This window comes from Podarcis vaucheri (genome assembly GCF_965113315.1).
Source record: "Podarcis vaucheri genome assembly, chromosome: 2".
Taxonomy (NCBI): domain Eukaryota; kingdom Metazoa; phylum Chordata; class Lepidosauria; order Squamata; family Lacertidae; genus Podarcis; species Podarcis vaucheri.
This window is the reverse complement of record NC_138760.1, coordinates 26,671,610-26,699,150: the sequence shown is the minus strand read 5'-3', so window position 1 is coordinate 26,699,150 and position 27,541 is coordinate 26,671,610. Positions and strand designations below refer to the sequence as shown.

The 27,541-nt window shown below is 41.7% G+C and overlaps 1 protein-coding gene across 1 annotated transcript in view; it reads left to right on the top strand.

Moving 5' to 3' along the window:
* The window catches only part of SMURF2 (SMAD specific E3 ubiquitin protein ligase 2), a 65,893-nt gene extending 38,352 nt beyond the window's left edge, over positions 1 to 27,541 (top strand). The window contains exons 6-19 of the mRNA XM_082212466.1: positions 2,723 to 2,807; positions 3,876 to 3,959; positions 5,605 to 5,807; positions 9,473 to 9,557; positions 11,382 to 11,540; positions 14,628 to 14,835; positions 15,436 to 15,539; positions 20,024 to 20,138; positions 21,153 to 21,331; positions 21,962 to 22,099; positions 22,526 to 22,646; positions 24,453 to 24,654; positions 25,655 to 25,730; positions 26,218 to 27,541. Of these exons, the coding sequence (XP_082068592.1) occupies positions 2,723 to 2,807; positions 3,876 to 3,959; positions 5,605 to 5,807; positions 9,473 to 9,557; positions 11,382 to 11,540; positions 14,628 to 14,835; positions 15,436 to 15,539; positions 20,024 to 20,138; positions 21,153 to 21,331; positions 21,962 to 22,099; positions 22,526 to 22,646; positions 24,453 to 24,654; positions 25,655 to 25,730; positions 26,218 to 26,317 (1,859 nt within the window). The 3' untranslated portion in view covers positions 26,318 to 27,541. The remainder of the gene's footprint in view (positions 1 to 2,722; positions 2,808 to 3,875; positions 3,960 to 5,604; positions 5,808 to 9,472; positions 9,558 to 11,381; positions 11,541 to 14,627; positions 14,836 to 15,435; positions 15,540 to 20,023; positions 20,139 to 21,152; positions 21,332 to 21,961; positions 22,100 to 22,525; positions 22,647 to 24,452; positions 24,655 to 25,654; positions 25,731 to 26,217) is intronic.

The following is a 27,541-nucleotide window of genomic DNA, read 5'->3' as shown; positions in this document are numbered from 1 at the left end:
TCTGTAGCAGATTGTGGGGGGCGGGGAGCGCAGAAGGAAACAGGAATAATAGCCTCTCCCTGTTCTATTCATGAAAATGTCTGCTGGCTTAAATTACCTTCTGCGAATGGAAAGATGGCAGTGGATGCAATCTTCTAAATCTGTGTATCATCTTCCTTGCATTTATGTTTGTGAACACTATCTTGATTTTCTTCACGGATAATAGAATGAACTCCATTGCGAGCCTTTCCTAACGTGTTACTATTACTACCTTTATTTGATTGGGGAAATGTCTAGCACCCATAGATTTTGCAATGATGATGTATCAGGCAGGGATTAAGGTTCTTTTCGGAGATTTAAAGTTCAGCCTACTTTGAATGCTTTTGAAGCTTCATTAATTTTCAGTGGGAGAGAGATAAGCAGAGTACTATTTCCCCATTGAAATCAGTAGGCCTTAACATTGCTTAACTTGAGCTGGATCAAATCCATTATATTTCAGCCCTTGAAAACCTACCTGCTGCCTATGTGAGTGTTTTGTTTGAATAGGAACAGACAAAAGTTACGTTTGCAAATGTTGCTCTGGTGCTTTCAAGTCATGGTGCCCTGAAAGAGGAAACTATTTGACAACAACATTGTGAAAAATCACACATTATATATTATACATTATGTTTTTAGACCATTGCTGCATCTATGATAAAAAAGAACAACAATGGATTTTACCTAAAAGGTCCTTGGATGGAATGAATTTCCATTCATAGGAGGAGACTTCACAAAATGGAGCCTTTGGATCCAACCCAGAATATCTTACAGTTTGATTTACTGTATTTTTTGCTCTATAAGACTCACTTTTTCCCTCCTAAAAAGTAAGGGGAAATGTGTGTGCGTCTTATGCAGCGAATGCAGGCTGCACAGCTATCCCAGAAGCCAGAACAGCAAGAGGGATTGCTGCTTTCACTGCGCAGCGATCCCTCTTGCTGTTCTGGCTTCAGAATTATTTTTTCTTGTTTTCCTCCTCCAAAAACTAGGTGCGTCTTATGGTCTGGTGCGTCTTATACAGCGAAAAATACGGTAATTTTAAGAGCTCACTTATGTACTTAAGTAGTTGAGGTGAAATGATTTGACTTAAATGATGCAACAAAGCAAAGTACTAGATTATGTTAATTGATGTCTTGGTTATCTCATAACATTTGCATACGCAGGTCTGCCTGGGGAATGTTGCCACTTGGGCAAGTGGATCTGCAAGGTTTTTGTTTGCAAATGGTGCCTCCCATTCAGAAAGTTGGCGTGTCTTTTGCTTGCAAGGGGCCCCAGCTTCTCTTATTATCTTTTGCTGGACAGGTGCTCATTTTGGTCTAGACACAAGCATTCACTTCCAATCTAAACAGGATTAGGAAAAGCACATTAATCTTAATGCCACAGAAACCACAAATAATGTCGTGTGTTCAGTTTCATTCTTGACTAACCTGTTTATAAAATAAACCTAGCTATTTAGGCTTTCACAGGCAGCCTTTATTTTACTGTTTACAGCACTTCAGGCACAAAATTGCCAGGCTGATGTTCTATTGCGAAAAATCTTCAGGCATAAGAAATACTACCAAATGGACAAAGCTTGCCATTTTTTAAGGGGATGTTCGTATGTATTTTTTCTGGAATTGTGAGCTGCGTATTTGGACCCTTCTTACTTCTACAGTGTTCTCTGTCCAGCACTTCTTATAGGCGTATTTAATGTCTAAAAGTAATACACTGCTTTGTTTCCATAATGCTGATCAAGAATCTAAATACGGTTCCATCTTGTAAAATACAAGTGCCAGTCCATATTAAAGGGCAAAGTAATTCTAAATTCAGTGAGGATTCCATATTTTAAGAATTCTTGAAGCCATGTTTACTATTGGTGCTGTGGTCTTTACAGAAACATACTCTTCTCCCTATAGGGTTCTTGTCAGTGGAGGGTAGACCCCAAATATTAAGGAGTGATGAGTTGGTTGAGATCCTACTTCATTTTTAAGTACAAGCCAATCAGCCAAACCTCTCTGTGGAGGGAATTCCACAAACAGGGCACCACCACTGAAGGCTTTTTCTCTGGTTGCCACCCACCTTACCTTAGATGGCAGAGGTACCTCCAGAGATGACTTCAGCATATGGGAATATTAGTAGGTGTTCCTCATGTACCTGGGTCCTAAGCTTTATAGGGCTTTAAAAGCCAGTACTCTGAACTATGTTTGGAAACAGACCGGAAGCCAAGTGAATTTATTTCAATACTATTGACCAATCATGGTCAACAGGCGCAGCTGTTGTAGTCTACTGAGGCAGCCTTATGCACAACCACACCTAGATGTCACCAAGTGAAGCTGCAGCTGGTATACCAGCCTCAGTGGATGAAATGCACTCTTACCAGAGAGGATACCTGGATCCTGGGTTCATGTATCATGGGAACCCAAGGTTATTGCAGCTTTTTGGTCCCACTTGTTCAAAGACAGCAGCAAAGTTGGAATGATTAAGTAGAGTGCCCCAGTACGCTGCTTATTCCCAATAAACCAGAATAAACTATCAATCCTGCCTCAGTGCAGCATTTGAATGGGGCCAGTCTCATCATGTCTCTGTTGAAATGGTGTGTAAAAAATAATCAACTGAAAAGAAGGCTTTTACTGTATCAACAAGTTGTGACATTTCTTTCCAAATACAGTTGTGATTTGAATTGTATTGTCGTACCTCTAATTTTGGCCTTTGTTTGTTTGTTTGCTAGTAAGTCTTCAATCCAGAGACCGGATAGGTACTGGAGGGCAAGTTGTGGACTGCAGTAGATTATTTGACAATGATCTACCTGATGGGTAAGGTAACACTTTTTACATTTCATAAATGCCGTTTACATATTTGTCTGATATTTGCAGTGATGAAAAATGGAGGGAAGAATACTAGTGTGTTCTAAAAAAATATTTACATGTAGACTTATTTTGGAGTTAGAGATGCCAACCAGCAACTTAACTTCATGAAAATACTGGACTACAAACTCCCATTATCCCTGAACATTTGCCATGGCTGGTGAGAGTTGAAGTTCAAAACATCTGGACAGCATTGGTTGGAGAAGGCAACTTCACCAACAGAAGAAACTGTTTGTGTGTGTGTCATGAATTCTGATAAAACTGAAACTAAATCCTGATAAGATAGACACAGTAAGTCCCCACATCCAGTAACTTGTATGTTTGCTTACCCTCAACACTGCTGTCCCTGAAAGAGCAGGTATGTGATTTGGGGGTGCTGCTAGATTTATCACTTTCAGTTGATGGGTGAATGACCTTGATAGCAAGGAGTACCTATTACTAACTATGGTTGCTTTGCCAACTGCCGGCTTTCTGGATAGAGTCAGTTCAGCAACTATCATATATGCACTGTTAACCTCATGATCTTCTAGGTGGCATTGTAAAGCCCCGAACAACTTGGGTCAAGGTTAGCTAAAGTACTGTCCTTCTCTGTACAGCCCCCTATACAGTCAGATATAATAAGGAGAAGGCCTTTCTGATGGCGCATTCTGCAATATGCAGAATGCCACCTACTGGCAACATAAAAGAGGGCCTTATCCCTGGTGGCCCCTACCCTTAGGAAGGTCCTCTCCTGTGATTTGGGAGGTACCAGTAGTTGGGCACTTCTGAAATTTAGTAGTAGCCGTGTTGTAGAAGTTGATTAGTAGCCCTGATGTTACTGCCCTATATTATGGCTTGTCTCTGTAACATTAACATTATTTTTAACTGTATATTTCTTTAAATAAAAATGAGTAATATAAAAATAGTGTGGATAGTTAGCCAAACGTAATGTTCATATTATGGTGTCTGTTGGCTAAAGACTTATTTAAAACAAACTTCTTCTAAATATGGTGATTTTCTTTCAATGTATAATTCTAGTTGGGAAGAAAGGAGGACGGCCTCTGGAAGAATTCAGTATTTAAATCATATTACACGAACAACACAGTGGGAGCGACCAACACGGTAAGAATTATTAGAGAACACTGTACAGTAAATTTTTCAGTGACTCAAGCTGAGCACTTGGGCTTCTTGTGGATTTAATTGGTAGGAGCCCATCATTCCCTGAAATTGTTGCTAGTTATTACCTCAGTTCCACATCTACCAAATAGAGGTTCCTCCCAAATATTGCTCCTATAATGTAAATCCTTCCTATATCCCTCTTACAGAGTCGGATGTGGATATAACGGACTTGCGATGCATTACTAGAGTTTATAAATGGGACACAGGTGGCGTTGTGGTTGGCAGTTAGAATCTGTGCGACCAGATGAGCTCCCGTTGCTCTTCCCAGCTTCTGCCAACCTAGCAGTTTGAAAGCACACCAGTGCAAGTAGATAAATAGGTACTGCTGTGGTGGGGAAGTAAACAGCGTTTCCGTGCGCTCTGGTTTCCGTCACGGTGCTCCGTTGCTCCAGTAGCAGCTTAGTCATGCTGGCCACCAGTGGCGTAGCGTGGGGGGTGCAGGGGGGGGGCTGGCTGCACCGGGCGCAACATCTGGGAGTTAGGGTTAGGGGGCGCAAATCCACGGGTTAGGGGGCGCAAATTACTTGCCTTGCCCCAGGTGCTGACAACCCACGCTACGCCACTGCTGGCCACATAACCCGGAAAGTGTCTGTGGACAAACGCCGGCTCCTTCGGCCTGAAAGTGAGATGAGCGCTGCAACCCCATACTCGCCTTTGACTGGACTTAACCTTCCAGGGGTTCTTTACCTTTATCTACCTTTTCCTGACTAGAGTTTATATTGCAAGGCCATTCCCACAAACCCCTCCCCCCTGCCCCACAGATAGGGTTCTGGCCCCCAAAGGTTCCCTGCCCCTCACAAATGAAAACTATAAAATAAGAAGGCAATGTTGGCATTACTGTTTTGTATTAGATAAATGACACTTGGTTATGAGCCAGGTTAGTATAGTTTTCCTTGTGGAAAGTAATTTGGTAATATGGGAGAAGGGAATTGGGAATCGGGGCTGGTCCATATTTGAGTTGCTGCCATCGGGCCATTATTTCATTCAGTGAGGATTAGTCTGTACATTAGTTGTCACACATCAGTTTTCTGTTGGCTCCTTACTTGGTTTTAAGTATTCCGTATTATGTTGTTAGATTGTGCATCTGTTGAATATATTGTCAGGTCCTTTATCGCTGCACGCTCTCCCACTTGCTCTGTTTGTAATAGGATACAAGCAGGGCATATGTTTCTCTGCAAAGTAGCTCTGGGCATCTTGTGGCCACAAGCGGCACTTGATTTTTATTACCATGCTTCTGAATAGCATTGGAATCCAACCTTGTGTGTTGCCTCGGCATGTGTATTATATCAGTGATGCATAACTTTTTAATTGAAGCTACCCACAGTTTAGGAGTCACCAGTGCGGTGACCGCAGGCATACATGTACTCACAGAGGACTTTGCTCAGAATTCCCTGCCCTTGCTGATGAAATGAGTCTTGAAAGAAGGGTGATTTTTTTAGCCAGAGAGTACGGTTGAGGGTGTGTGGTTGCCTAGAACAATTTCTCCCGTTTGCAAATTGCCCCATGCATCCAAAACGGTTGGCAATCTATGGTTTAGAGACAGTTCTCTAAAACAGAGAGGTCTGAAAAACATTATTACTGTTAACAGGCCAGCATCAGAATATTCAAGTCCAGGTCGACCACTGAGCTGCTTTGTGGATGAGAACACACCGCTTACGGGAATAAATGGCGCGACGTGTGGACAGGCATCAGATCCCAGGCTAGCAGAGAGAAGAGTGAGGTCTCAGAGGCACAGGAATTACATGAGCAGGACCCATCTACATACGCCTCCAGATTTACCGGAAGGATATGGTACGCATTTCTAAAACTGCACAACTATCTGTCTGTCTGTTTTTCAAAGGCTATGTACTTCAAACGACTATTATTCTGAAGATCTAATGAGAGGGATTTCCCCCTTCACGCTTTCATGATACTGGTCCCAGTCCAGCTCTGGTGACTTAATTACTGTATGGATGTAGTATAGTGCTGGAGCTTTGCTGTGTGAGAGAAAAATCCTGTTTATTCCTATTCTGATCGTTGCTTCTTTTACTTGAACCATGGAGTGGTGAAATTCACTAGTCCAGATCTCAGGCTTCTAATTTAATCAGTCTCACTGCAAGACGAGGGAAGAACAGAAAACTTTTTGAATGGAATAGGTGATATTACAGAGAGAGAGAGAGAGAGAGAGAGAGAGAGAGAGAAAGAGAGAGAGAGAGAGAGAACCACAATTTGTGTATGTTTCTTTCTCAAAGGCTTAAAGATGTTATTTTTTAAAAAACGAAACAACAAATTTATGTTTATTGTCCAGAAAAGCACACTCCAGTTATATCTCGTGCCAATGTACATGTGTAGGAAAATCTGTGTTATAATTGAAATGCATTCCCAAATTAAGCACGTCTGAGGGACTGGTAATAAAGATTAAAATATTTTATCTGAATTCAGCTTCTGGTAGCTTTGCTCACAGAACATAAAACCTTCTCTGGCCGCAGTGGTTTCTGAATCGTAATTATGTTGCAATAGCAACAGTTTTAAAGCTTTCCTGCGCCTAAATTATGCTTGGTGTAAAACTTGGTACCGTATTTTGCGCCCCATAAGACGCTCCGGCCCATAGGATGCACCTAGTTTTTTGGGGGGGAAATAAAGGAAAAAAAATTATTCCCCCCCCCCAGGTGCGGGGCTGGAAGAACCAGGTCGGGGAACAGTGGGAAGGCACGCTCTGCCTCCCCGCTGTCCCCCGAGCTTGTGGGGCTGGCGATGGGGAGAAGTACGCTGATCCCGGGACTGCAGGCAGCTCTGCGCCACCATCTAGAGCGGGGTGGGACTTCGCGCTCCGCTCTGGATGGCGGCGCAGAGCTGCGCTGGTCCCAGGACTGCAGGCAGCTCTGCACGGCCACCGGGAGAGGGGCGGAGCTTCGCCCCCGGCTCCTGGTGGCCGTGCAGAGCTGCGCTGGTCCCGGGATGGCAGGCAGCTCTGCGCCGCCATCCGGAGCGGGGCGGAGCTTCGCCCCCGGCTCCCTGTGGCCGCGCAGAGCTGCGCTGGTCCCAGGACTGCAGGCAGCTCTGTGCAGCCACCGGGAGCGGGGCGGAGCTTCGCCCCCGGCTCCCGGTGGCCGCGCAGAGCTGCGCTGGTCCCAGGACTGCAGGCAGCTCTGCGCGGCCACCGGGAGCGGGGCGGAGCTTAGCACACCGCTCCGGATGGTGGCGCAGAGCTGCGCTGGTCCCGGGACTGCAGGCAGCTCTGCGCAACCCTCGGAGCCGGTCTCCCGAGGGTTGCGCAGAGCTTCCTGAAGCCTGCATTCGCCCCATAGGACACAGGCACATTTCCCCTTCATTTTTGGAGGGGAAAAAGTGCGTCTTATGGGGCGAAAAATACGGTATTTTGGGTGAAAAGACTTGAGAACTTGGTCTGATCACAAATTCCTAGGCTCAGAAGCACCCAGTTTTTAAATTCTTAGTTTATGACTAACCAGATGAGCCACTATTTTGCACCTGGCTCTGGTTGGTGTACCTCTCCGATCCCTTGTATAGACATTGTAGAGGAATAAAATGGGCAGGCATTATTGAAACATCCAGGAAGACATGTTAATGAACAGAGTCTTTGCTGCAGATGGTGATAGAGACATATGGCACAGAGTATCAATAGATGACATGAGGGAACTGGGAATGGCCTTAGAGAACTGCATTAAATGCTAACCACTTCCAGGTTACGTCCCACCATTAATGCCATTGCATGAAAGGCAGTGCAGAAATACAAGAAACATAGCTTTTCTCACTCTTTGAGAGAAAGTTTTGGTGTTGCATTTTTCATTGTATCCTTGAAGGCTAATAAGCACCTTTAAAATACCTAGCTGTCTGAGGATTCTAAGAGACATATCCTATAGTACAAAGCAATGGGTTGGAACTGACCAAAGTGTGTTACTTTGGGCCTATTGAAACTAATGGAACAAGTTAAAGGTAAAGGTACCCCTGCCCATACGGGCCAGTCTTGCCAGACTCTAGGGTTGTGCACCCATCTCACTCAAGAGGCCGGGGGCCAGCACTGTCCGAAGACACTTCCGGGTCACGTGGCCAGCGTGACATCGCTGCTCTGGCGAACCAGAGCCGCACACGGAAACGCCGTTTACCTTCCCGCTTGTAAGCGGTCCCTATTTATCTACTTGCACCCGGGGGTGCTTTCGAACTGCTAGGTTGGCAGGCGCTGGGACCGAACGACGGGAGCGCACCCCGCCACAGGGATTCGAACCGCCGACCTTTCGATCGGCAAGCCCTAGGCGCTGAGGCTTTTACCCACAGCGCCATGGAACAAGTTAGCAATAGCTAATTCAGTCTGGATCCAGTCCAGGGTATTTTATGGTATGGCCATAGGTATGCAAATTTCTAACTTTCTGCTTAATATGATCCTCTATCGTTACACCAGTTTAGGTAAAGTTTAGGGCTTCGGGTGGCGCTGTGGTCTAAACCACTAAGCCTCTTGGCCTTCCAATCAGAAGGTTGGTGCTTTGAATACATGTGATGGGGTGAGCTCCTGTTGCTCTGTCCCAACTCCTGCCAACCTAGCAGTTCAAAAGCATACCAGTGCAAGCAGATAAATAGGTATCGCTGTGGTAGGAAGGTAAACTGCATTTCCGTGTCCTGTTGTGCCAGAAGCAGTTTAGTCTTGCTGGCCACATGACCCGGAAATCTGTCTGTGGAGAAACACCGGCTCCCTCGGCCTGAAAGTGAGATGAGCGACGCACCCCATAGTCGTCTTTGACTGGACTTAACTGTCCAGGGGTCCTTTATCTTTAACTTTTTATATCCGTTTAAGAATGTAACTCCTTATGTGTTAAAAATTCTCAGGAAAAAATAACTCGTGTATTATTATACTACCCTTGACTTCCAAAGAAATTCTTCAGAATTTTCAGTTCATAAAATATCTCAAAATCCTTTGAGACCCACTTTAAGTTGCAGTTCACTTCTGTTGCTATGGCTCAGTTTTTCCACGTAATCTTCCTCTCTGTGTATATGTCTCCTGCCCTATGATCTAATCATAAGGCGAATACATGAAAACGTAACCTCTAAAGTGAGAGTTTCAACCCCACCCCAAGCTGCTCCAGAGGATTAGGGGAAACCCCCAGAATAGATGAGGGGTACAGGGGAAAGAGGGGGAAATGTCCTGCTGAGTCGGCAGAAACGCGTTTTGCTAAGGGAACAATTTTGTTGGATCCAGCCCAGAATACAATAGCCGACTGGGGAAATATATTGTTTAAAAATTAAGCTACCTCTACTCTTGCTTTGCTCTGGCTGTTAAAGCTAGACCAAGCACGAAAGTCTTTTTAACTGTTCTTCGCAAAGACATTCAGGTTTTGACAAATCTCGAGGGGAAGGGAATTTATAGAGTTATTTCAAGTCTGTGAACTTGTTAACCTTTTGCATGGGATTTTCATTAGTAAACGAAGCAATCTTTTGTTTCCACATTGGCACGTCTGAATGAACAGAGCAAAGGACAACTCAGCAAGGGCAGGTGTATTTCCTACATACTCAGACTGGTGTAAGCACATGGCATGATCCACGCGTACCGAGGTAAGCGGATAATCTGTCCTTTGATGCTGTAAGTTAAATAAAGTTGCTGTACAAATCAAATTAGTAATATATACATTGGCTATAATAGCCTGTTGGCAGGAGGTATGTTAGCTATGAACCTGTGCAAGCCCAGATTTTGGAAGTGGTATCAGAAAATTCAGACTCCTAAGAAGCTCTGATATAATTTAAAGCAAGAGAAACAGAAAGCTTATAGCCCCAGACTCTGAAGCAATGTAGTGTTTGCAGTGCTTAGTGACTTCACAGAGATCTGAGAGGGACATAGTAAGACTTTTCACTGATCAGATTTTAGTGCCTTCCATCCTTTCCCTTTCTGTGTCAAGTGAGTAGTTTAAAACAGACCTGTGCGGAACTTTTGCATATTTTTATCAACTTTCCTCAGAATTCTAAGGGAGGTTTTTTGGGCACAGAATATTCAAATATTTTTTAACAGTGTGCACAGCGCTGGCTGGTTGCTGAAATGTTGATTATGCATTTTTTTCTTTTAATATTAATTGACACGGGCATAAAATAATTTTGGTAAATCACCTGCTGTGTACATATTTAGAGCTAACTTGTTCAGTTCCTTGCAGCGCTAGCATGATGTAGTGATCCGAGTGTTTGACTTGGACCAATGAGATCCGAGTTCAAATCCCCACTCAACCATGAATCTCATTAAGAGACCTTGGTCCAGTCCCTGTCTCTCATCCCACCCTTCTTTACAGGGTGGTAGTGAGGGCAAAGTTTTGGGGGAGAGCCATGTAGGCTATCTTGAGCTCCTTGGAAGGAAGATGGGATATGAATGATATAAACATTGCTACAGGTCAGGATGTTTAATCTCTCTAGTAGATTGGGAGGTCCTGTCCAGTGAAAGTTGTGTTATACGGAGCTTTAGTGATGGAGCGCCTGAAATCACTAGCCCCAGATCCCCCTGCCTGATTTGAGGCAATTTCTTCCCTTTCCACAGCAGCTCTGTTCAGGCTCCCTACTCCCCAGGAGAGCATTTGTGGGGGGGGGACCAGGAGGAGGGAAAGAGAGACTGAGGGCTCAGCTGCTACACAGCTGCAAATAAAATGTTTTAAGTGTGTTTTAAGTGCAACATACAATGTGACACTAGATAGCGATGGTGAGCCTTAAGGAAAATTCAATGTATTTTTAAAAATGCTTTGCTTTTAAAAAAACTAAACAAAAAAAACCAACACCCCATTTTCAGAACGATTTTTATGTGTTTGTAGATTCCACCTGACTGTGTGATTGCCTTCTTTCTAGTCATGCAATAACTGGACACAACCCTTCTGGGATTATGATTTTTTTACGACATCTAGTGGCTAGTTTTCTTAGTTGGTGAAAATTGTCTGTGGCACACATGCATAAATCTTCATGGAAAACACCGGTATTGACAAAAGTGTCTGTCCACCTTCCACTGTTTCTAAAAAAAAAACAGAACTATTCCGATGTCCTTTAAAAACTGGCATTAAGAACATGCAGCTCCTGTAGGAAAAAGGATTTTGTTTTCGTTTTAAGTCAGTATCCCATTAATTACCGATGTAGTTATTTTCTTCTTAAAGCAAAAAACATAGGTTGTGCGATAGCAGTTTTTCCAAGACCAGTGTAGGGGGATGTTTTTCTGAGAGTACGTTTTTCTTTTCCTTTGGTGGGCTTGCTCCTTGAGAGTAGACATTCCAGCTGTATAGATCAAGTTTCCGAAACAATGCATACTCTCAGGCTTCATGGAATTGTAATGTTACTTTTACACTGGTTTGGCTCAGAGGCCAAATACTGAGGGTTTTTTCTCTCTCTCTCTCATTTTTATGTTTGTTTTTGCAGGGATCTTAGCAACATCAATTGTGAAGAGCTTGGTCCTTTGCCTCCTGGATGGGAGATCCGGAATACAGCAACAGGCAGAGTTTATTTTGTTGACCATAACAACAGAACAACGCAATTCACAGATCCACGGCTATCGGCTAACTTGCACCTGGTTCTAAAGTGAGTTCATGATGTCACCAGCACATGCAGATTAATGTTTTGGAGCATGAAAGTGGTTCTCTGGGAATGTGCAATAGGTTGATTCTGCCACCTTGGGTTATTTAACTCCTTTGTGTTGACTTAAGATCTCTTGAGACTTTGTAGTCCTGGGGAGAAGCAATCTGAAATATATATTATTGAGGGAGTATGTGGAAGAATAATTACACAACAAGGTATTGCAGAAGCTTAGTGATCTGCATTGTCTGCCTTTAATATTTTAAACCAATACAAAATAAGTGCTTTGAAATATTCTTGGCAGCAGGATTTTTTGGTTTCACTTTGAAAGAACTGATTCAGTTGCCCTTGAGGAAGAGTTTTAATCTGAAACACATAGGGCAATAAAATGGCCTTTTCGTCACCATCTGAGCTCTTCTTTCCATTCACTTCTGCATTTAATGCCTTCCTTGCTTTACTCTGTTAGCCATGTTTCCAAAAGCAGAAGAGACTATATAAATCAAAATTGCCATTGTCTAGACAGAACGATCCGTTTGTTCAGACACTCCTGGAATTTTATTTCATTGTTCTTCACTTTAACACCTTTTAAATGCTATTTTGGGAAACACCTGCGTAGCATTAAGTAAATACTCCACAAAAGCTGGGTGGTTAGAATGTGACTGGGCATAAGAATCCGCAGAGCTAGACTAGTGATGAGACTCTGGAACCACTTTTTTATAGGAAGGGAGGCTGTGGAAGGTAAAAAAGTAAAAGTTAAATTCTCTTCAGTATATCTGAAAACGCTTAGTGTACCTTATGTGCAAATATGCACATAGTTTTGGAAGCTATTTCTTACAGAATCAAATCTGTTTGGAAATTTTGGGGGTGGGGATTTTACTCAGACCCATTAAAATTAATGACCACGACTAACTTAGGCCCACTGGTTTTAATGGGTCTACTCTGAGTAAACATTAGTTAATTAAAATCTCAGGGCTGTGGTCATCTCTTGGCTAGAATGTCAAGCGAATTCAAATATAACGTGTGATATTTGAGGAGTCTGTAGTTACCTACTGAAGAAGAATGTAATTTAAAAATATATATATTACTATTCTAAGATAGTAATTTGCATTTGTTGTTGTTTTTAATTTTCAGTTTCCTAGCAGTAACCAATTGACATCTATAAAATTGTGATCCTTATAGATTTCCAAGATAGCTGTGACAACCTTCAGGTTGTCTTTCAGTAGGATAAACCTCAAGCTGAAAAATCAAAGATCTTTTTTGCACTTCTCAGCCTATTGCTATAACATTTAAGCTTTTTCATTCATACATCTGTCTTTCATTATGAAAGGATTTCAGAAATCCAACCAATAGTCCAATAGTGTCATCAGCAAAGTCCTCAGTCTGATAAATTTTCTCCAGTGTGTGTTACTGTCTGCTACAGTAAGGCGAGATATGTGAAGATGATTTCTCCCTTCTTTTCACTAAAGAGGAGATAATTTTTGTGGTTTTGATATATCCAAAGCTTTAGATTAGTTAAAAAAACAAATGTATCTGTCTCAGTGAAGTTATACATGGCTTCAGTTGCCTGTCCAACCTCAAAGTACGTAAGTTTAGCATGTAGTGTTAAATTTAGGGAACTCTAAATTTAAGAATTGTGCAGTGGAAGAACAGAAACTTCAGAGGTCAGTGTGAAAAGAAAAGCCAATTTTTAAATTATTCAGCATAAAGTGGACTGGGTGTAAATAATTTGTTGCTGACATACTGAGTGCTTTCAGGGTCTGCTGTCCAGGCAGACGGATGGATAACTGAGCAAAAGGCATGACTCGTTATCATGGCAAGTGTAAGTCAATCCCACTGTACCCCAACCCAAGGGCATAGCTGGAAACAGATCTTCATGGTGAATGTGGACCAATTAGCCAAGCCCCAAGAACCAACATTGTCTTACCAGTTGCAGTTTATTTTGGAGCGGAACAAATTGCAATCCCTGGTTTGGACATAATGTTAAGCAAGGAGTTGAGGTTCACTTCCCACACTCACACCTGGGCAACCTGGGCATTCCCAGTAAACCGTTAACAAGAGCTTCATTTGCATGTCACAATGAATCACAGTTAAGTTCTATGCAGATCTCAGGTGGTACTAAGGGCTGCTGGGAAAAAGGAACACACAGTGGTCCCCCCCCCCCCAGATTTTGTTGCGCTAATATGGCTTTTTCAACTTTTCTTGTAGGCAACATAGCTACTTTTACTTTCAGTAAGGATACCAAGGCCTGCAGTTCTGAGTTTACATGCAGCCCTGACATGTTTCTGAGTTTACATGCAGCCCTAACATGTTTCTGAGTTTACATGCAGCCCGTGTGTTGAAGAATTTTGCAGAACTGCAGATTAAGCTGAACCATTTAACCTGGAGATTGCCTTCCTTGCAGCCACTTCAACGCTCCTTTCCCTGCGCAGAACATACTGTGCAGCAAAATTTGGCATGACAAATCTCCAGGAACATTCACGTAGAAAATATTTTTTATAAAGGTTTCCCCCCCTTCCCCAGTTGCAACCTGAACTTCATTTCAATACATTTTTTAGAATAGCTAATAAAAAATAGTCATTTATCTGTGTCTGTTGAGTGCATGTCAATCTGTTTCCCTTTTCACCTTACCAATCTTCTTACAATCCTGTGGTCCCGACTAGCCCAGGTACAATCTTTGTCAAATGTTCTGTACAAGCGTTTTTGTAAGCGAATTCTTCTTTAAAATGTAAGGTTGTATCAAATTTAAATTGACTGTGCCTCGAACTAACCCTGAACATTCACATGAACATCGATAAAACATGCAAAACAAATATGAAAGAGCTTTTGAGCAGCGGGTTGTCAATATGGTGCTGCAATCTGCTTAGCAGAAATGTTCAAAACCCCTCAAAGCTGGTTGAAAACGATCAAGGCAGGCAGATGGATATGTTCTTAGTCTCCTTTAGGAAACATTAGTGGAAAAGCAGGGCACTTGCATAGAAACCATTGTTACACTTGCCTCAGAATGTTGGCTGAAAGGCATATTAATTTGTTGTGTGTGGGGGGGAGGATAATGGAAAGTCTTGAATTACTGACAGCAGCTGCCATTCTTTTCAGTCGTCAGAACCAACTTAAGGATCAACAGCAGCAGCAGCAGCAGGTAGTCTCGCTTTGCCAGCTTCCAGATGAGGCCGAGTGCCTGACTGTGCCCAGGTATAAGCGGGACCTTGTGCAGAAACTCAAGATTCTGAGACAGGAGCTATCCCAGCAGCAGCCCCAAGCTGGACACTGCCGGATAGAAGTCTCCAGGGAAGAAATTTTTGAGGTAACTTTCGGTAGAGTTATCTTAGGTGTTAAATAATGCGGGGGAACATCCTGCCGCCGGGATGGTTCTTGCTTTTTTTGGCAATGTAAATGGACAGAGATTATGTGGAAACATCTGAACAACAGCACATTTTTTGAGATTTCATGGTGAGCAATGTGATAAAGTGAGGAGGCTGAATCTTAATTCGTCGTGTATATCCGGCATGTATCGTCAGGCATCATTTTACTGAATCTAAGCTTCAGTCCTATACATGCTTTCTTGGAAGCACAATCAGGGATTGTGAAAACCTTCTCACCACAAATGTATTATGCCAAACTACTTTTCACGTCCGGAGAACTACACCCAGAATAATCTCAAAACATTAGCAATTCATGTAAGCTGCACAAGAAAATGGGCAATATACCCCTGCAGGTTAAAAGGCATTTTTAAGTGCATGTGGCAATGACAAAGGATCCTCACATGCCTGCTTCTATATTATGATGCCACCTGCTGTAAATTTTGGATACTCTGATTTGTTCTTTCTTTAGGATCTTGAGCAGAGGAACATCAGAGTAAGGACTATTATAATATTGATAAATGTATTATCTGGTGTAATTCCAGGAGTCTTACAGACAAGTCATGAAGATGAGGCCCAAAGACCTGTGGAAGAGATTAATGATAAAATTTCGTGGGGAAGAAGGCCTTGACTATGGAGGAGTTGCCAGGTAAATAATAATGCCTTAGGTCTGTCTCCTAAACCAGGATCAAGCAGCATTCAGAGTTGCTGTTGAAAGAAATTCTGATACTTGGAGATTGATGTGAAGGCACTAACAACAGCAGAGCTCTGTAATATATGGCAAGTCTGGGGAGAGGGAAAAACAGTTATGCTGGTTCTCTCCCCACCCCCTATTTCATGGCTCCCCAAGTTTATTCATCTCTAGCAGTAGCCTGTATTCAAAGCCCACCCCTTATTTTGATTGCCATCTTATACTGAATGAATGCATTAGTATATATTTACTCTTAGAAAATAAGCCACAATTTTTCTTACTCTCAGAAGAACCTCTCTATGGTCAGAGGTAATTTGTGGTCCTACTGACCTTGAGATGTCAAGGAGTCTTACACACTCAAGGCATGTTATCTGCCAACACTCAACATACTACAAATGGTAAAATATGATTAATAATGGGGAAATCAATTGTTGTATGTAAGGGTTTAACGGATTATGTTAGAGCTTTGTCAACTCTGTTGAGCATATCCGTTTCAAGGTAACAGGCTGGATAAAACTGTTCTGTGAATGGTGGTCTTCTTCCACTCCCGGAATGGAATCTTGGCTCCAATATGTTGTGATTTTTTCCCATCTAGTTAGTATAGATTAGAGAACAGAAAGTTTGCTATTAAAAAATTTTTTTTAAAGGTTTGCAATGTTAAGAATTGCATTCTGTGTTAATAATTTCTTTCAAGAAGGAAGGTTTGTGTAGGCTTCAAACCAACAAGGAAATGGGAATGACCTTTCCCTGCTTGCTGCATACCATGAGATCTTTTCTGCCGTGTGTTTGGACTAAACATTAAGTTGCCGTAATTCCAAGTAACAGAATAGGGCTGGAGAGTGCAACACTACATTTTCAGAATCAGCAATGCAAGTAGGCTCTGACCTCTGATTGTGAAACAATATTATTTGGAGTGTTTTTAGTGTGCTGTGGCTTTTCTGTTCACAAAAGGGACTGTGCGAAAGAGCACAAGCTACAGCCTGGAACATGAGAGGGAAGGGAAGCAAATCGGCCAAGCACCAACCCCTCCTTTTTCTTCACCACTGCCACCAAGTGGATGTCTTTAGTAGGAGGGAACTATTTCTACAGTTTGAATAGCTATCCATAAGATCAAACATATGCATCCTGCTACAACTCTTCTATAATGTTTCCCTAACTAAGCCAATACTCACCAATTTGCATCCCTTAATTGAGCTTCTGCATCCCTTCGTAGTTCTCTCCTGCAGTATCCGACTCTGCTCTCTTAACATTTTTCATGGTTTCGGTCCTTTTCTCACTTGCAGCTTTTCAACTCCCACTCTTGAAGTTTCCGACTCCGCAACCTTTTGACCAACTAGGCTGCTTTCTAGCTTGACTTACACACAATATTTTCACTTCTCCACCAAATATGTTAGCGAATCAGGAGGAGTGTTTCAGTTGTGTTTCTGTTCCCCCTTAATTATCAGGATAAATCTTTGACCCTTCTGTGCAGATGTGAGCAAGATACCCCTTGGCACTTTTAACTCACCTTGAACTTTTTATTCCCATATGCACAAAACTCTTTAAAGCCAAAAGTAACCATTTTGCAGCCCAAGTTTTCCAACCAGAAGCCCGCCACAAAATGACATAAATTCTATTCCTTCACAGACTATTCCTTTTCAGTGCCCACAAAGCCATTAATTTCAGATTGGCAATTAATTTCAGATTTCAGGTGCATTTCTTATCACATTGTTTGAACGGAATTCTTTTTTTTTACATCCAGATATGTTAAGACTGCCACTCAGGGGTAGTTTTTATTCTTCAATATTTGCCCTCAACTTTGCTGCTCAGAGGTCCCCAGCAGTTGTTTTTATTGGGTTCCTTGTAACATCACCAGTGGGTCTTTTCTCTCTTTCCTCCCCCTAACTCCACTGGCAGACCACAGGATATGAGCCTCCCTCTCCTTAAATTCCAAAGCACCTGCATTTAGCTCCAGTTTTCATTACGGACAACTAATAGTTGAACAAATCGTTGTAGTTCAGTTACTTATCAATTCCAAAGACCAGAAGCAGAGGAGTGTTCTCTCGGGTGATCTGAGGAGTCTGCCATCAATTCCATTTGGCATAAGCTGGCCTGTTGGCAATGAGCTTTAGTGACCCGTGCCAGGAAAGTAAATCTCAGAAGCGCTGTGAAATTCTGTGAATTTTTTTGCTGTTAGCTATACTAATATTTACCAACTGGAGCAAATTTATTTAGCACTTTAAATTTTAAGCTTTTAAAGTAATAGTCTTTCAGGTAATGGGTATATTTCAGCATACTGTTAATATCTGTTCAGTACAGTGCATTAAACTGCATTCAGTGTGACTATCACAATCTGAAGAAGGTATCTGAAGAAGTGTGCATGCACATGAAAGCTTATACCTAGAACAAACTTAGTTGGTCTCTAAGGTGCTACTGGACATTTTAAAATATATATATATATACATATATATATCACAGTCATAGTCATGTTCACACTATGCTGAAACAGTAGAAGGTCTGTATTCAGTTAATTTAAAGTCTTCCAAAAGAACTGTGAATTAGAATGTCAATTAAGCTCTTAAGTTTCACATTTAACAATATATAGATACTCCAACATTGTTTATGATTGGAACAATGATCTTAAAAACTTTCTTTACATATTTTTTATTCTTTTTCCTTCTTGTACATTTGCAAATCTGTGTGTTTTGTTAATAAATGAAAGACAACAATGGCTCCCTTTATCTAAAAAAGATTGTCTTTTCACCCCTGCTTGAATCATGCCATAACCTTCAAGTGTCCCGATTCCCCTGGCGCATTCGTGGAATTTCAGAAGCCCCCCCTGGCTTCTGATTTGATTCTGGGATGTCCCATTTCCCCCCTCCAGCGCTGCCACGGAGCTCAGGGAGGAGGATGAACCAACGCTTGCGATTGCAGTGGTTCTGCAAGGGTATCTTATACAGTGGTACCTCGGGTTACATACGCTTCAGGTTACAGACTCTGCTAACCCAGAAATAGTACCTTGGGTTAAGAACTTTGCTTCAGGATGAGAACAGAAATTGCGCAGCGGCGGCAGCAGGGAGCCCCATTAGCGAAAGTGGTACCTCAGGTTAAGAACAGTTTCAGGTTAAGAATAGACTTCCAGAACGAATTAAGTTCTTAACCCGAGGTACCACTGTAGTAGGAAGCAAGCTAAGGTGTGGTGTGGCACACCTGGACCTCTTACTGCCTTCTCAGGCCCAGCCCTGCTGGAGTGGATGTGCGCAACCCTCTTGTTGGCCCCTCTGCTGCCGCCACTGTCATGGCGGCCTGAGGCGCAGCGCAGGCGGAGGAAGTGAGCAGAGAGGTAAGGGAGCAAGCAACTGCCAGGTAGTGGTTGCGGCAGGGGAGGCAGCCAGCTGACTTGTGCAGTGGCATGGCACACAAAGGCATGTGTCTTTTGGCACCATGTTCCGGCTTGCGTGGGAACACAGCACCAAAAGACACGCACCCCGATTTTCATCTCAGGAACATCGGAGGGTTGGTCCCCCATACGTCTGGACATTTTCCCGGGATTTCAAAGGCAAAATTGATGCCTCTGGGGGTGGTGGTTCCCAAAATGTGTCGCTTTGTCCTGGATCTTAGGCAAGTCAATCGAGAAATCGTGGATATCTTGGCGTTTTTTCTTTTCTTTTCTTTTTTAAATAAAAGCTCAAGAACTTTCAGGGTGTCCTGGTTTTTACTTTTTGAAATATGGCAATCCTACTACCACTGGTCTACACAGATAGGCAGTAGCTCTCCAGGGTTTTGGATCAGGGCTCTCCAGTCACCAGAGACACTTGGGATCGAACTAGAGAACTTTTGCATGCAAAATGGGTTCTAGTTACCATCATGCCAAACTTTGGGGTTTGTCTAAAAAAAAAAAAGCTCCACAACTTTGGGGTTTCCTTTCAAAAAAGCAAGCTCAACAATTCTGGGGGTGTCCTGGTTTTTACTTTTTGAAATATGGCAACCCTATTGGAGGGTAAGTCACGTTCTATATAAGTTTTTCTTTGTCACTGCTTCCTTCCCTGTGTGGTTCTTTGTTTTACATCTTTTTATTCTGGTGCAAGGTACGGAAATAGTTGCTTCCTTTCTTTTTGCCCCCTCAAATCCCCCCCCCCCAAATTCAAGCCCATCTTCAACACCCTGTTAATAAAGGGCACACAACCGATTACTGTGCATAGCTAGTGCAGTTATACAGCACACAGCTTTTGACATATGCAACTAAAGAGATTGGACACGTCAGCAAGACGTTGAGAGAAATAGTTGAGAGAAATTGAAACAAGAAATTCTGAAAATGTGCTTATGAGACAGTTGTGAATAAATGCTGTTCCCATTACCACATTCTGTTGTCATTGATTAAGAAATTATTTATCACTGAAGACCTGTGTTTTTCTGCATCAGTTTAACAGTGTTTGACCCTTAAAATGTTTTGTTTTCTTCAGGGAATGGCTCTATTTGCTCTCCCATGAAATGCTGAATCCGTATTATGGCCTCTTCCAGTATTCGCGTGATGACATCTATACACTACAGATAAACCCAGATTCTGCTGTTAACCCGGTATGGAAATGTACCCCATGTTTGTGGCCAGCAGTTCCTTTTTAATAGTTTTGGTGTGCTAGCTTTATGCAAATCTGAATTACATTAGTGACGTTCAACTTCTTTTTTAGAACAGATAGAAACTGCTTTGGGAGTTCCCTTTTTGTTTTTGCTTTGAAGTGCAGGGTATAATCATGAAAATTAACGAATGCTGCAGGTTTGTTAAACCTTAGACAAGAAATAAAGGTGTTAAGTTGTAGCAGGAAACTTTGAGGTCAAATATAAGAGGAAGTGTTGTAATTCTAAGAATACAGCGGTGCCCCGCAAGAGGAATGCCTCGCAAGATGAAAAACTCGCTAGACGAAAGGGTTTTGCGGTTTTTGAGCTGCTTCGCAAGACGAATTTCCCTATGGGCTTGCTTCGCAAGACGAAAACGTCTTGCAAGTTTGTTTCCTTTTTCTTAACACCGTTAATACAGTTGCGACTTGACTTCGAGGAGCAACTCGTAGAACGCAGTGTGGTAGCCCTTTTTGAGGTTTTTGGTGATTTTGGAAGCTTTTCCAAAACTTTTCCGACACCGTGCTTCGCAAGACGAAAAATTCGCTAGACGAAAAAACTCGCGGAACGAATTAATTTCGTCTTGCGAGGCACCACTCTAGCTGTTTAGAGGAAGTGTTTTCAAGTGAAAGTGGAAGTTTATACAACACTAGGGGCTGCACCTTTGCTCACAAGCCAGTATTGTGATGCAGCACAACAAATCCTGCAATAGGGGCTGTATAGTCTCATATAGATAGATAGATAGATAGATAGATAGATAGATAGATAGATAGATAGATAGTCTTGATGGAAGTGAAGCAGGCACCTTAACATATTTTAAAGCTTTTTATTTTATTTTTCGGACTCTTCATTGTAACTTTTAAGTAAATCTTATTGCATACTAAAGAAAATGTTCTTGTTGAAAAATCTGAATGCTTCATCAGTTTTGGAATCAAGCCAAGAACCCCGGCATGAGTACATTTTTTCCTTCAATTCTAGGAACACTTATCCTACTTCCATTTTGTTGGACGGATCATGGGGATGGCTGTGTTTCACGGACATTATATTGATGGGGGCTTCACATTGCCTTTTTACAAGCAGTTGCTAGGAAAGCCAATTACGTTGGATGACATGGAATTGGTTGACCCAGATCTTCACAACAGCTTAGTATGGATACTGTATGTACTGATCTCTTTGAAATGATGCTTATCATTTATAATGGTTGTATTCTGCTTTAATTCATTTGCTATAAATGGGCAGGCTATGAATATAAATTTTGCTTAAAAAACCCAGCAACTATAGGTGAGCCATGGGAACTTAAGTCTTCTAATCCAAATCATTATTAGAAAGACTGGGACAGATGTAACGTGACACATTTGGTAGCCCCATTGGGGAAGCCTGCCAGCTTTAGGCAATCTGAGCCAGGATGGGGTGACTTGAGGTATGTGTGTGTATTTTGCATAGGACTGGCTAGGGAACCACAATATAGGCTACAATTGGCCATAGTTTTCTATAGAATGGCCTTCTTAGTCTTGTGCTGACACGTAGGGTCTGTCCTCCCTTGTTACTTCTGAGCATTCCACAAGCTTTGTAATCAGAGGGGATTTTTATCATGGAATAAAACAATTTTGGGGTACTTTCATGTTAAAGAATACATCGCCCACCTACCCTCCAGAGTATTGGATTCTTAGAGGCAGTATAAGCAAATTATTTTTTTGTTGGTTTTTTTTAACGGCAGGCTATAGGATGTGCGGTTAGGTATGCCTGAGACGTTTAGAATTCATATAATTTTGCTTTCTCTACTTCAGTGAGAACGATACTACCGGAGTCTTGGACCATACATTTTGTGTGGAACATAATGCATACGGTGAAATTATACAACATGAACTGAAACCTAATGGCAAAAGCATTCCTGTCACAGAGGAGAGTAAAAAGGAATACGTCAGGTATCAAAAACTATAGTCTTTGTCGTTGCTTAATCGTTTAGTCGTGTCCGACTCTTCGTGACCCCATGGACCAGAGCACACCAGGCATAGTCTTAAAAAACCCCAAAAGGTTTCTGTTACAGTGCTCTGTGCAGAGGGTAATATGGTATGCTTAAATTAATAGAGTGACTTTGTCATGTTAATGGCTGCTTAACTTTGGCCCTACAGATGTTGCTGAACTATAACTGCCTTCATCTCCGACTACGCTGGCTGGGGTTGATGGGAGTTTTAGTCCAACTATTCTAACAACATTTGCACGGCCTCCAGCCTGTCTATGTAGATGCTTGGTTGAATAGTTTGTAGTAATGTTTGCAGCTTGGGATCAAGCATCTAAGTTGTTGAGTGGGAAGACACTCCTTTGCAAATAGGACTTGTAATTTATTGCAGGCTTTATGTAAACTGGCGATTTTTACGAGGGATTGAAGCTCAGTTTCTGGCTCTGCAGAAGGGATTTAATGAAGTAATCCCACAACATCTGCTGAAGACATTTGATGAGAAGGAGCTAGAGGTCAGTACATTAATGATATGCTAGGTCATCAAGTGTAACAAGAAAAAAAGCATTCTTCTTAAATTTTGCGTATGTAAAGTTGATCCCCAATGCTTCTAGGGATGGAGGATTTGCAGTAATTTTAGCCATGGTTAACATGCCAAATCACCAAAGGGTTGGGATTCCTTATTTCTTTACGTTTTGTAGACAGGCTTCTTAGTAATACTCTTGTCTTGCTAGTTAATGACTTTAAAATGCTATTTTTGATAGAATACATCACATACTTTGGAGGGCTATTTTTATTACCCTTAGCATTATTTTGAGTGTTTTACAATTCCTTTAAGAAACAGATTCTTAATATTGTATCATAAGCGCTGGATGATAAAAGTTGAAATAGTAAAATTTTGTAGTTCTTAATGGTTGGGCAGAAAAAAACCTAAATTGTGCAGTGTGAGTCAAATGATATATTGGAAACTAAAATGTGCCTCTGTAGGAAAGTGTTTTCTGGTAACCATAGATAAACATATTCTATTTCCTGTAGAGAACATATTGGGGAGGGTGTCTGAACCACCCTACTATTAGTCCCATTTGCTGAAGATAGCACAGAACATGCAAGACACCCATGGGAACTCTTTCATTGCCCTCTTCTCCTTCGGCGATCACTCGTAGCCGAGTAAGATTGTCTTCCATGAACACGGTCTTAACAGTGAGTCTGTAAGTGACTGTGGAGGCCAGTTCTGGATCCACACGTCCTTCCACAGTGGGGACATGGGTTTCCGGGCAGGAGTTGATCACGGTGAGGATTTGCCAAGCATGTCTTCCTCTTAGCTCATTCCTCCCTTTTGTCCTGAGTTCGAGCATCTTCAAAAGTCCATGACACCTTTGGTAAAGGCTGTTCTCCATCTGGAGCTATCGCAGGCCAGTGTTTTCCAGTTGTTGGTGTTTATAGTACATTTTTTAAAGATTTGTCTTGAGAGAGTCTTTAAACCTCTTTTGTTGACCCACCAGTGTTACACTTTCCATTTTTAAGTTCGGAATAGAGTAGTTGCTTTGGAAGACAATAATCGGACAGGAGAGAGGCGCAAACCCACACCTCTCATTTTTACTGTCCTGCGCATGTGTGCCAGCCAAGCAGGGCATGTGAGAGAGGCAAACACACATGAGACTTCTATATGCTTTGCTCTTGGTTGGGGCAGGAGGGGAATTCACAGTGCATGAGAGATGGGGTGATAATGGCACATGGATACACCCATTTCCCCTATACAAAACCCATGAAGACCTTATTCTTGGCTAGGCTGCCTTTCTCCCTTTGCTGCCCTTGCTCCCAACCACACATCTCAACCCTTTTAAATGTTGCACGCTATAATACCCCCTCTCACCCTCTTTCCGGGAAGGGATGATGGAGATGCATGGCTGTATGGTTAGAAAGTTGTAGAGCAATAGAATGTGTGGGAGAAGGAAAAACCAGCCCAAGAAACCTGCATATAAGCCAAAAGGGACCTGGGTAGCAAGGGCTTGCTGTGGATCTGTTCGCTGCTCACCTTCGGTGAAATCTGTTTCTTATTTCTAAGACTTCTATAATGCACAGATAAAGCTGACTATATTGTTTGCTATTCCACTTAGAAAACTAGGGTTATGTACTTTGCAAGCTTAAACTGACTTGTCATTTCCTACTGGCCAACATTTCATATAACAATTTTTTTAAAAGAAAAAGAAAAGTTTTGTCATTTAGAGGGATAACTTTCTATTTGTAGCAGATTTGCGGGGGTGGGGTGTATTGACTGCATGCAGTCCTCCACTGACTGATATTTGTACCGTTATGAACAGCTCATCATTTGTGGCCTTGGGAAGATAGATGTTAATGACTGGAAGGCCAACACCAGGTTAAAACACTGCACGCCAGACAGCAACATTGTGAAGTGGTTTTGGAAAGCCGTGGAGCTCTTTGATGAAGAAAGGAGAGCCCGATTACTGCAGTTTGTGACTGGGTCATCCAGAGTACCTCTGCAGGGTTTCAAAGCATTACAAGGTTAAAAAAAAAAGCACAAAAGCAAATTTCTTTTGAATCACTGTCCACAGTCCCAAGTTACTGCTTTTTCAATTTTGTAACATTTGTGATATATTCAGAGTACATTATGAAATGCATAGCTATGACTTTCCGTCAAAAGTCTTAAATCTGTAGGCTTGCGTGTGTTTTTGTTTGGTATGCCCGATGCCCTGGTTTTCCAAATGCAGCTACTAGTCCAACTACTGCAACATTTTATCATAAATATATTGATAACTGTTGTTCCTGGCTCTGTGTGATTTTCTGGCTGTTATAAGACCTGGCAGCACATGATACTCAATTCAGAAGGCCTCTTAAGATAGCCTACCTTACAGCATAGCTGTCAAGCGCCCCTTATTTGGTGGGACAGTCCCTTATCCCAGCGCCATGTCCCACTGCTGTCCCTTATTGATGATGTCCCTTAAATAAGCTACTGAAGGTAATGGGGCCCTTTCTATGTCCAGCTGTCCTTTATCAACAACAAATTGTTGCTGTTTTTTGTGTTGAATATATGCTATATGGTAATTTATGGACCTAATAGGTATCTAGAGCCATTTGCACGCAACAAAATATGTATTTTATCAAAGTAATTGTTGATCCCTTATTTTGGCTGCTGATCCCTTATTTTCGAGGCTGCTGGTCCCTTATTTTCAAATCTGTAAGTTGACAGCTATGCCTTATAGCTCTTGTAACATGGTAAGGGGCAGTCAAAAGCCCTTTGCGTGTCTGTGTAGCAGAGCCATCATTTTCACTTACTGAAAGGAATGGAAGGTTGGGGGTATATGGTTTCTAGTATTCACTTTTCTAATATGTTCTAGAAAGCCTTAAATCGGCACGTATCAAATTGGAGATGTTCAGGTCACACTCCATGGATGCTGCTTTGTCTGTCACCTTCCACAGCTTGCTTCTCTGCCCTGTCTTTTACATGTTTTGGTTGTGCTCCAAAGTACTGGACAGTAATGCCCAATTTCTGTTCCAATTGCAGGTGCTGCTGGTCCAAGACTATTCACAATTCACCAGATTGATGCTAGCACAAATAACCTGCCAAAAGCTCACACTTGGTAAGCTTTATAGATGCATTACTATGCTCATTCTTTTCTACATGGAGACTATTGAATTTGCAACTAATTAGAGAAGAAATTCATTAATAATCCAGCTTCAGAAATAGGTTATTATGAATAATCTACCTGCATATAATTAGCATATCATCAAAACCATTAGAAGAAAGAAATAAGCATTTATGATTTTTCTTTCTGCATGTCGTAGCCTAGTCATCAGTAGATTCTCTGTGTTACATTTTTGTGGGAAACTGTTTTTTTCCAGCAGTCTTGATCCATTCATTACTTACAAACACCATGTGTGTTTTTAATTCTTTGTCAAAACGGATCAACATAGGCATAGTTCTATTTAGAAGACAATCTTAGCGGTGGGGGAGGTAACTGTGTTCTTTTAACTGTAGCAGCCTGCTTGAAGTATATTACTTATTACGTAAATTCGGTGTGTATATATTATTGAAAGCCTATTAAAGCTTTTGTTCTCTGCATGCAGCTTCAATCGAATAGACATTCCTCCTTATGAAAGCTATGAGAAGCTCTATGAAAAGCTGCTAACCGCCATTGAAGAAACATGTGGGTTTGCTGTGGAATGAACATTTGCAGACTTACCTGGGACTGTATTTATACTCCGTCAAGCAGAAAATCCTCTCCTCAGCCATGACACAGTTAAATGCTTGAAATATAGGAAACTTCTTCCCCCCACTCCCTTTTCTACTTTAGGACGATATGAGGGAAAGGACAATTTTTGGAGTTCTTCATTCAAGAAAATGTCCTGTGGCTCCTGCCAAGGAATCATTCAGCTGCTATTAAAAACAAGTATCTTGAATATACAGAATGCTGACTTTTCCTTCCTTTCAACAACAGTATTCTTCTCTCAAAAAGACGACTACTATTTTTGTAAAAGGTGATCTGATCTATTTGCTTACCTGATTTCTATTCTCACAGGTCCAAGATATAGCTGTCGGTACAAGTCACGTTCCAGCCTACTTAAGTAAACATATGTGATACTGAACAGCATCTATACCTGCTATTTTTTTAAATAAAATATTTTGATTATTCTAATTTTTTCATATAATTGGCTAAGCAAATCATAACCCTTTTAAATTAAGGCCACTTAACGTACAAACTGTGTTTTCTTATAGTGAATGATTTAATTCTCTGTTATGAGTTAAACTTCAATGTTACTTGTGTAAGGATTTTTATATTTCTCAAGCATGAATTACAGGTTTTGGCTCCTGTTTTTCTCTTGTCCAGTTTCTTTAGCAGAATCCTAGTCGGAGTTAACTTGCACTGTATTTGGTACAGTACTTTGTGGTAAACGTGGAAACCCCCCTTTTTTAAAGCATCTAGCATTTTTTAAAATGAGCGTTTTTGTAAAAAGTCAATACTTGAGTTTTTTTTTATTTGCTTTCCATTTTAAATGGAACTTGCTGCATTTTGTAAACTCCTAAATGTATGTTGATGATATCAACAGCCTTCTGCCAGGTCGTCAGTTCATTTTTCAAAACTCTCTGTGGATGTCATACCAACCAAAGTTTTTCTGTTCCGATACAGTGAATCTGCATTGTATATTAGTTGTTGCAAAACAATATTATCAGGTTAAAACGTCTTTATTTTAAATGGCTTGTGACATATGGGTTTGTGCTAGCTACAACTAAGGGAAAAAATAGTGATGCAATGGACTTAAAAGCAGAGCTTCTGTAAATTTTCTGATGTGCTCCAATAAATAGCTGACTGGAGCACCCCAGAAATCATCCTTGCATTGAGGGTAAATATATGCAAAATAGTTAAAATAAAGGGGGCACGTTTAGATGAAA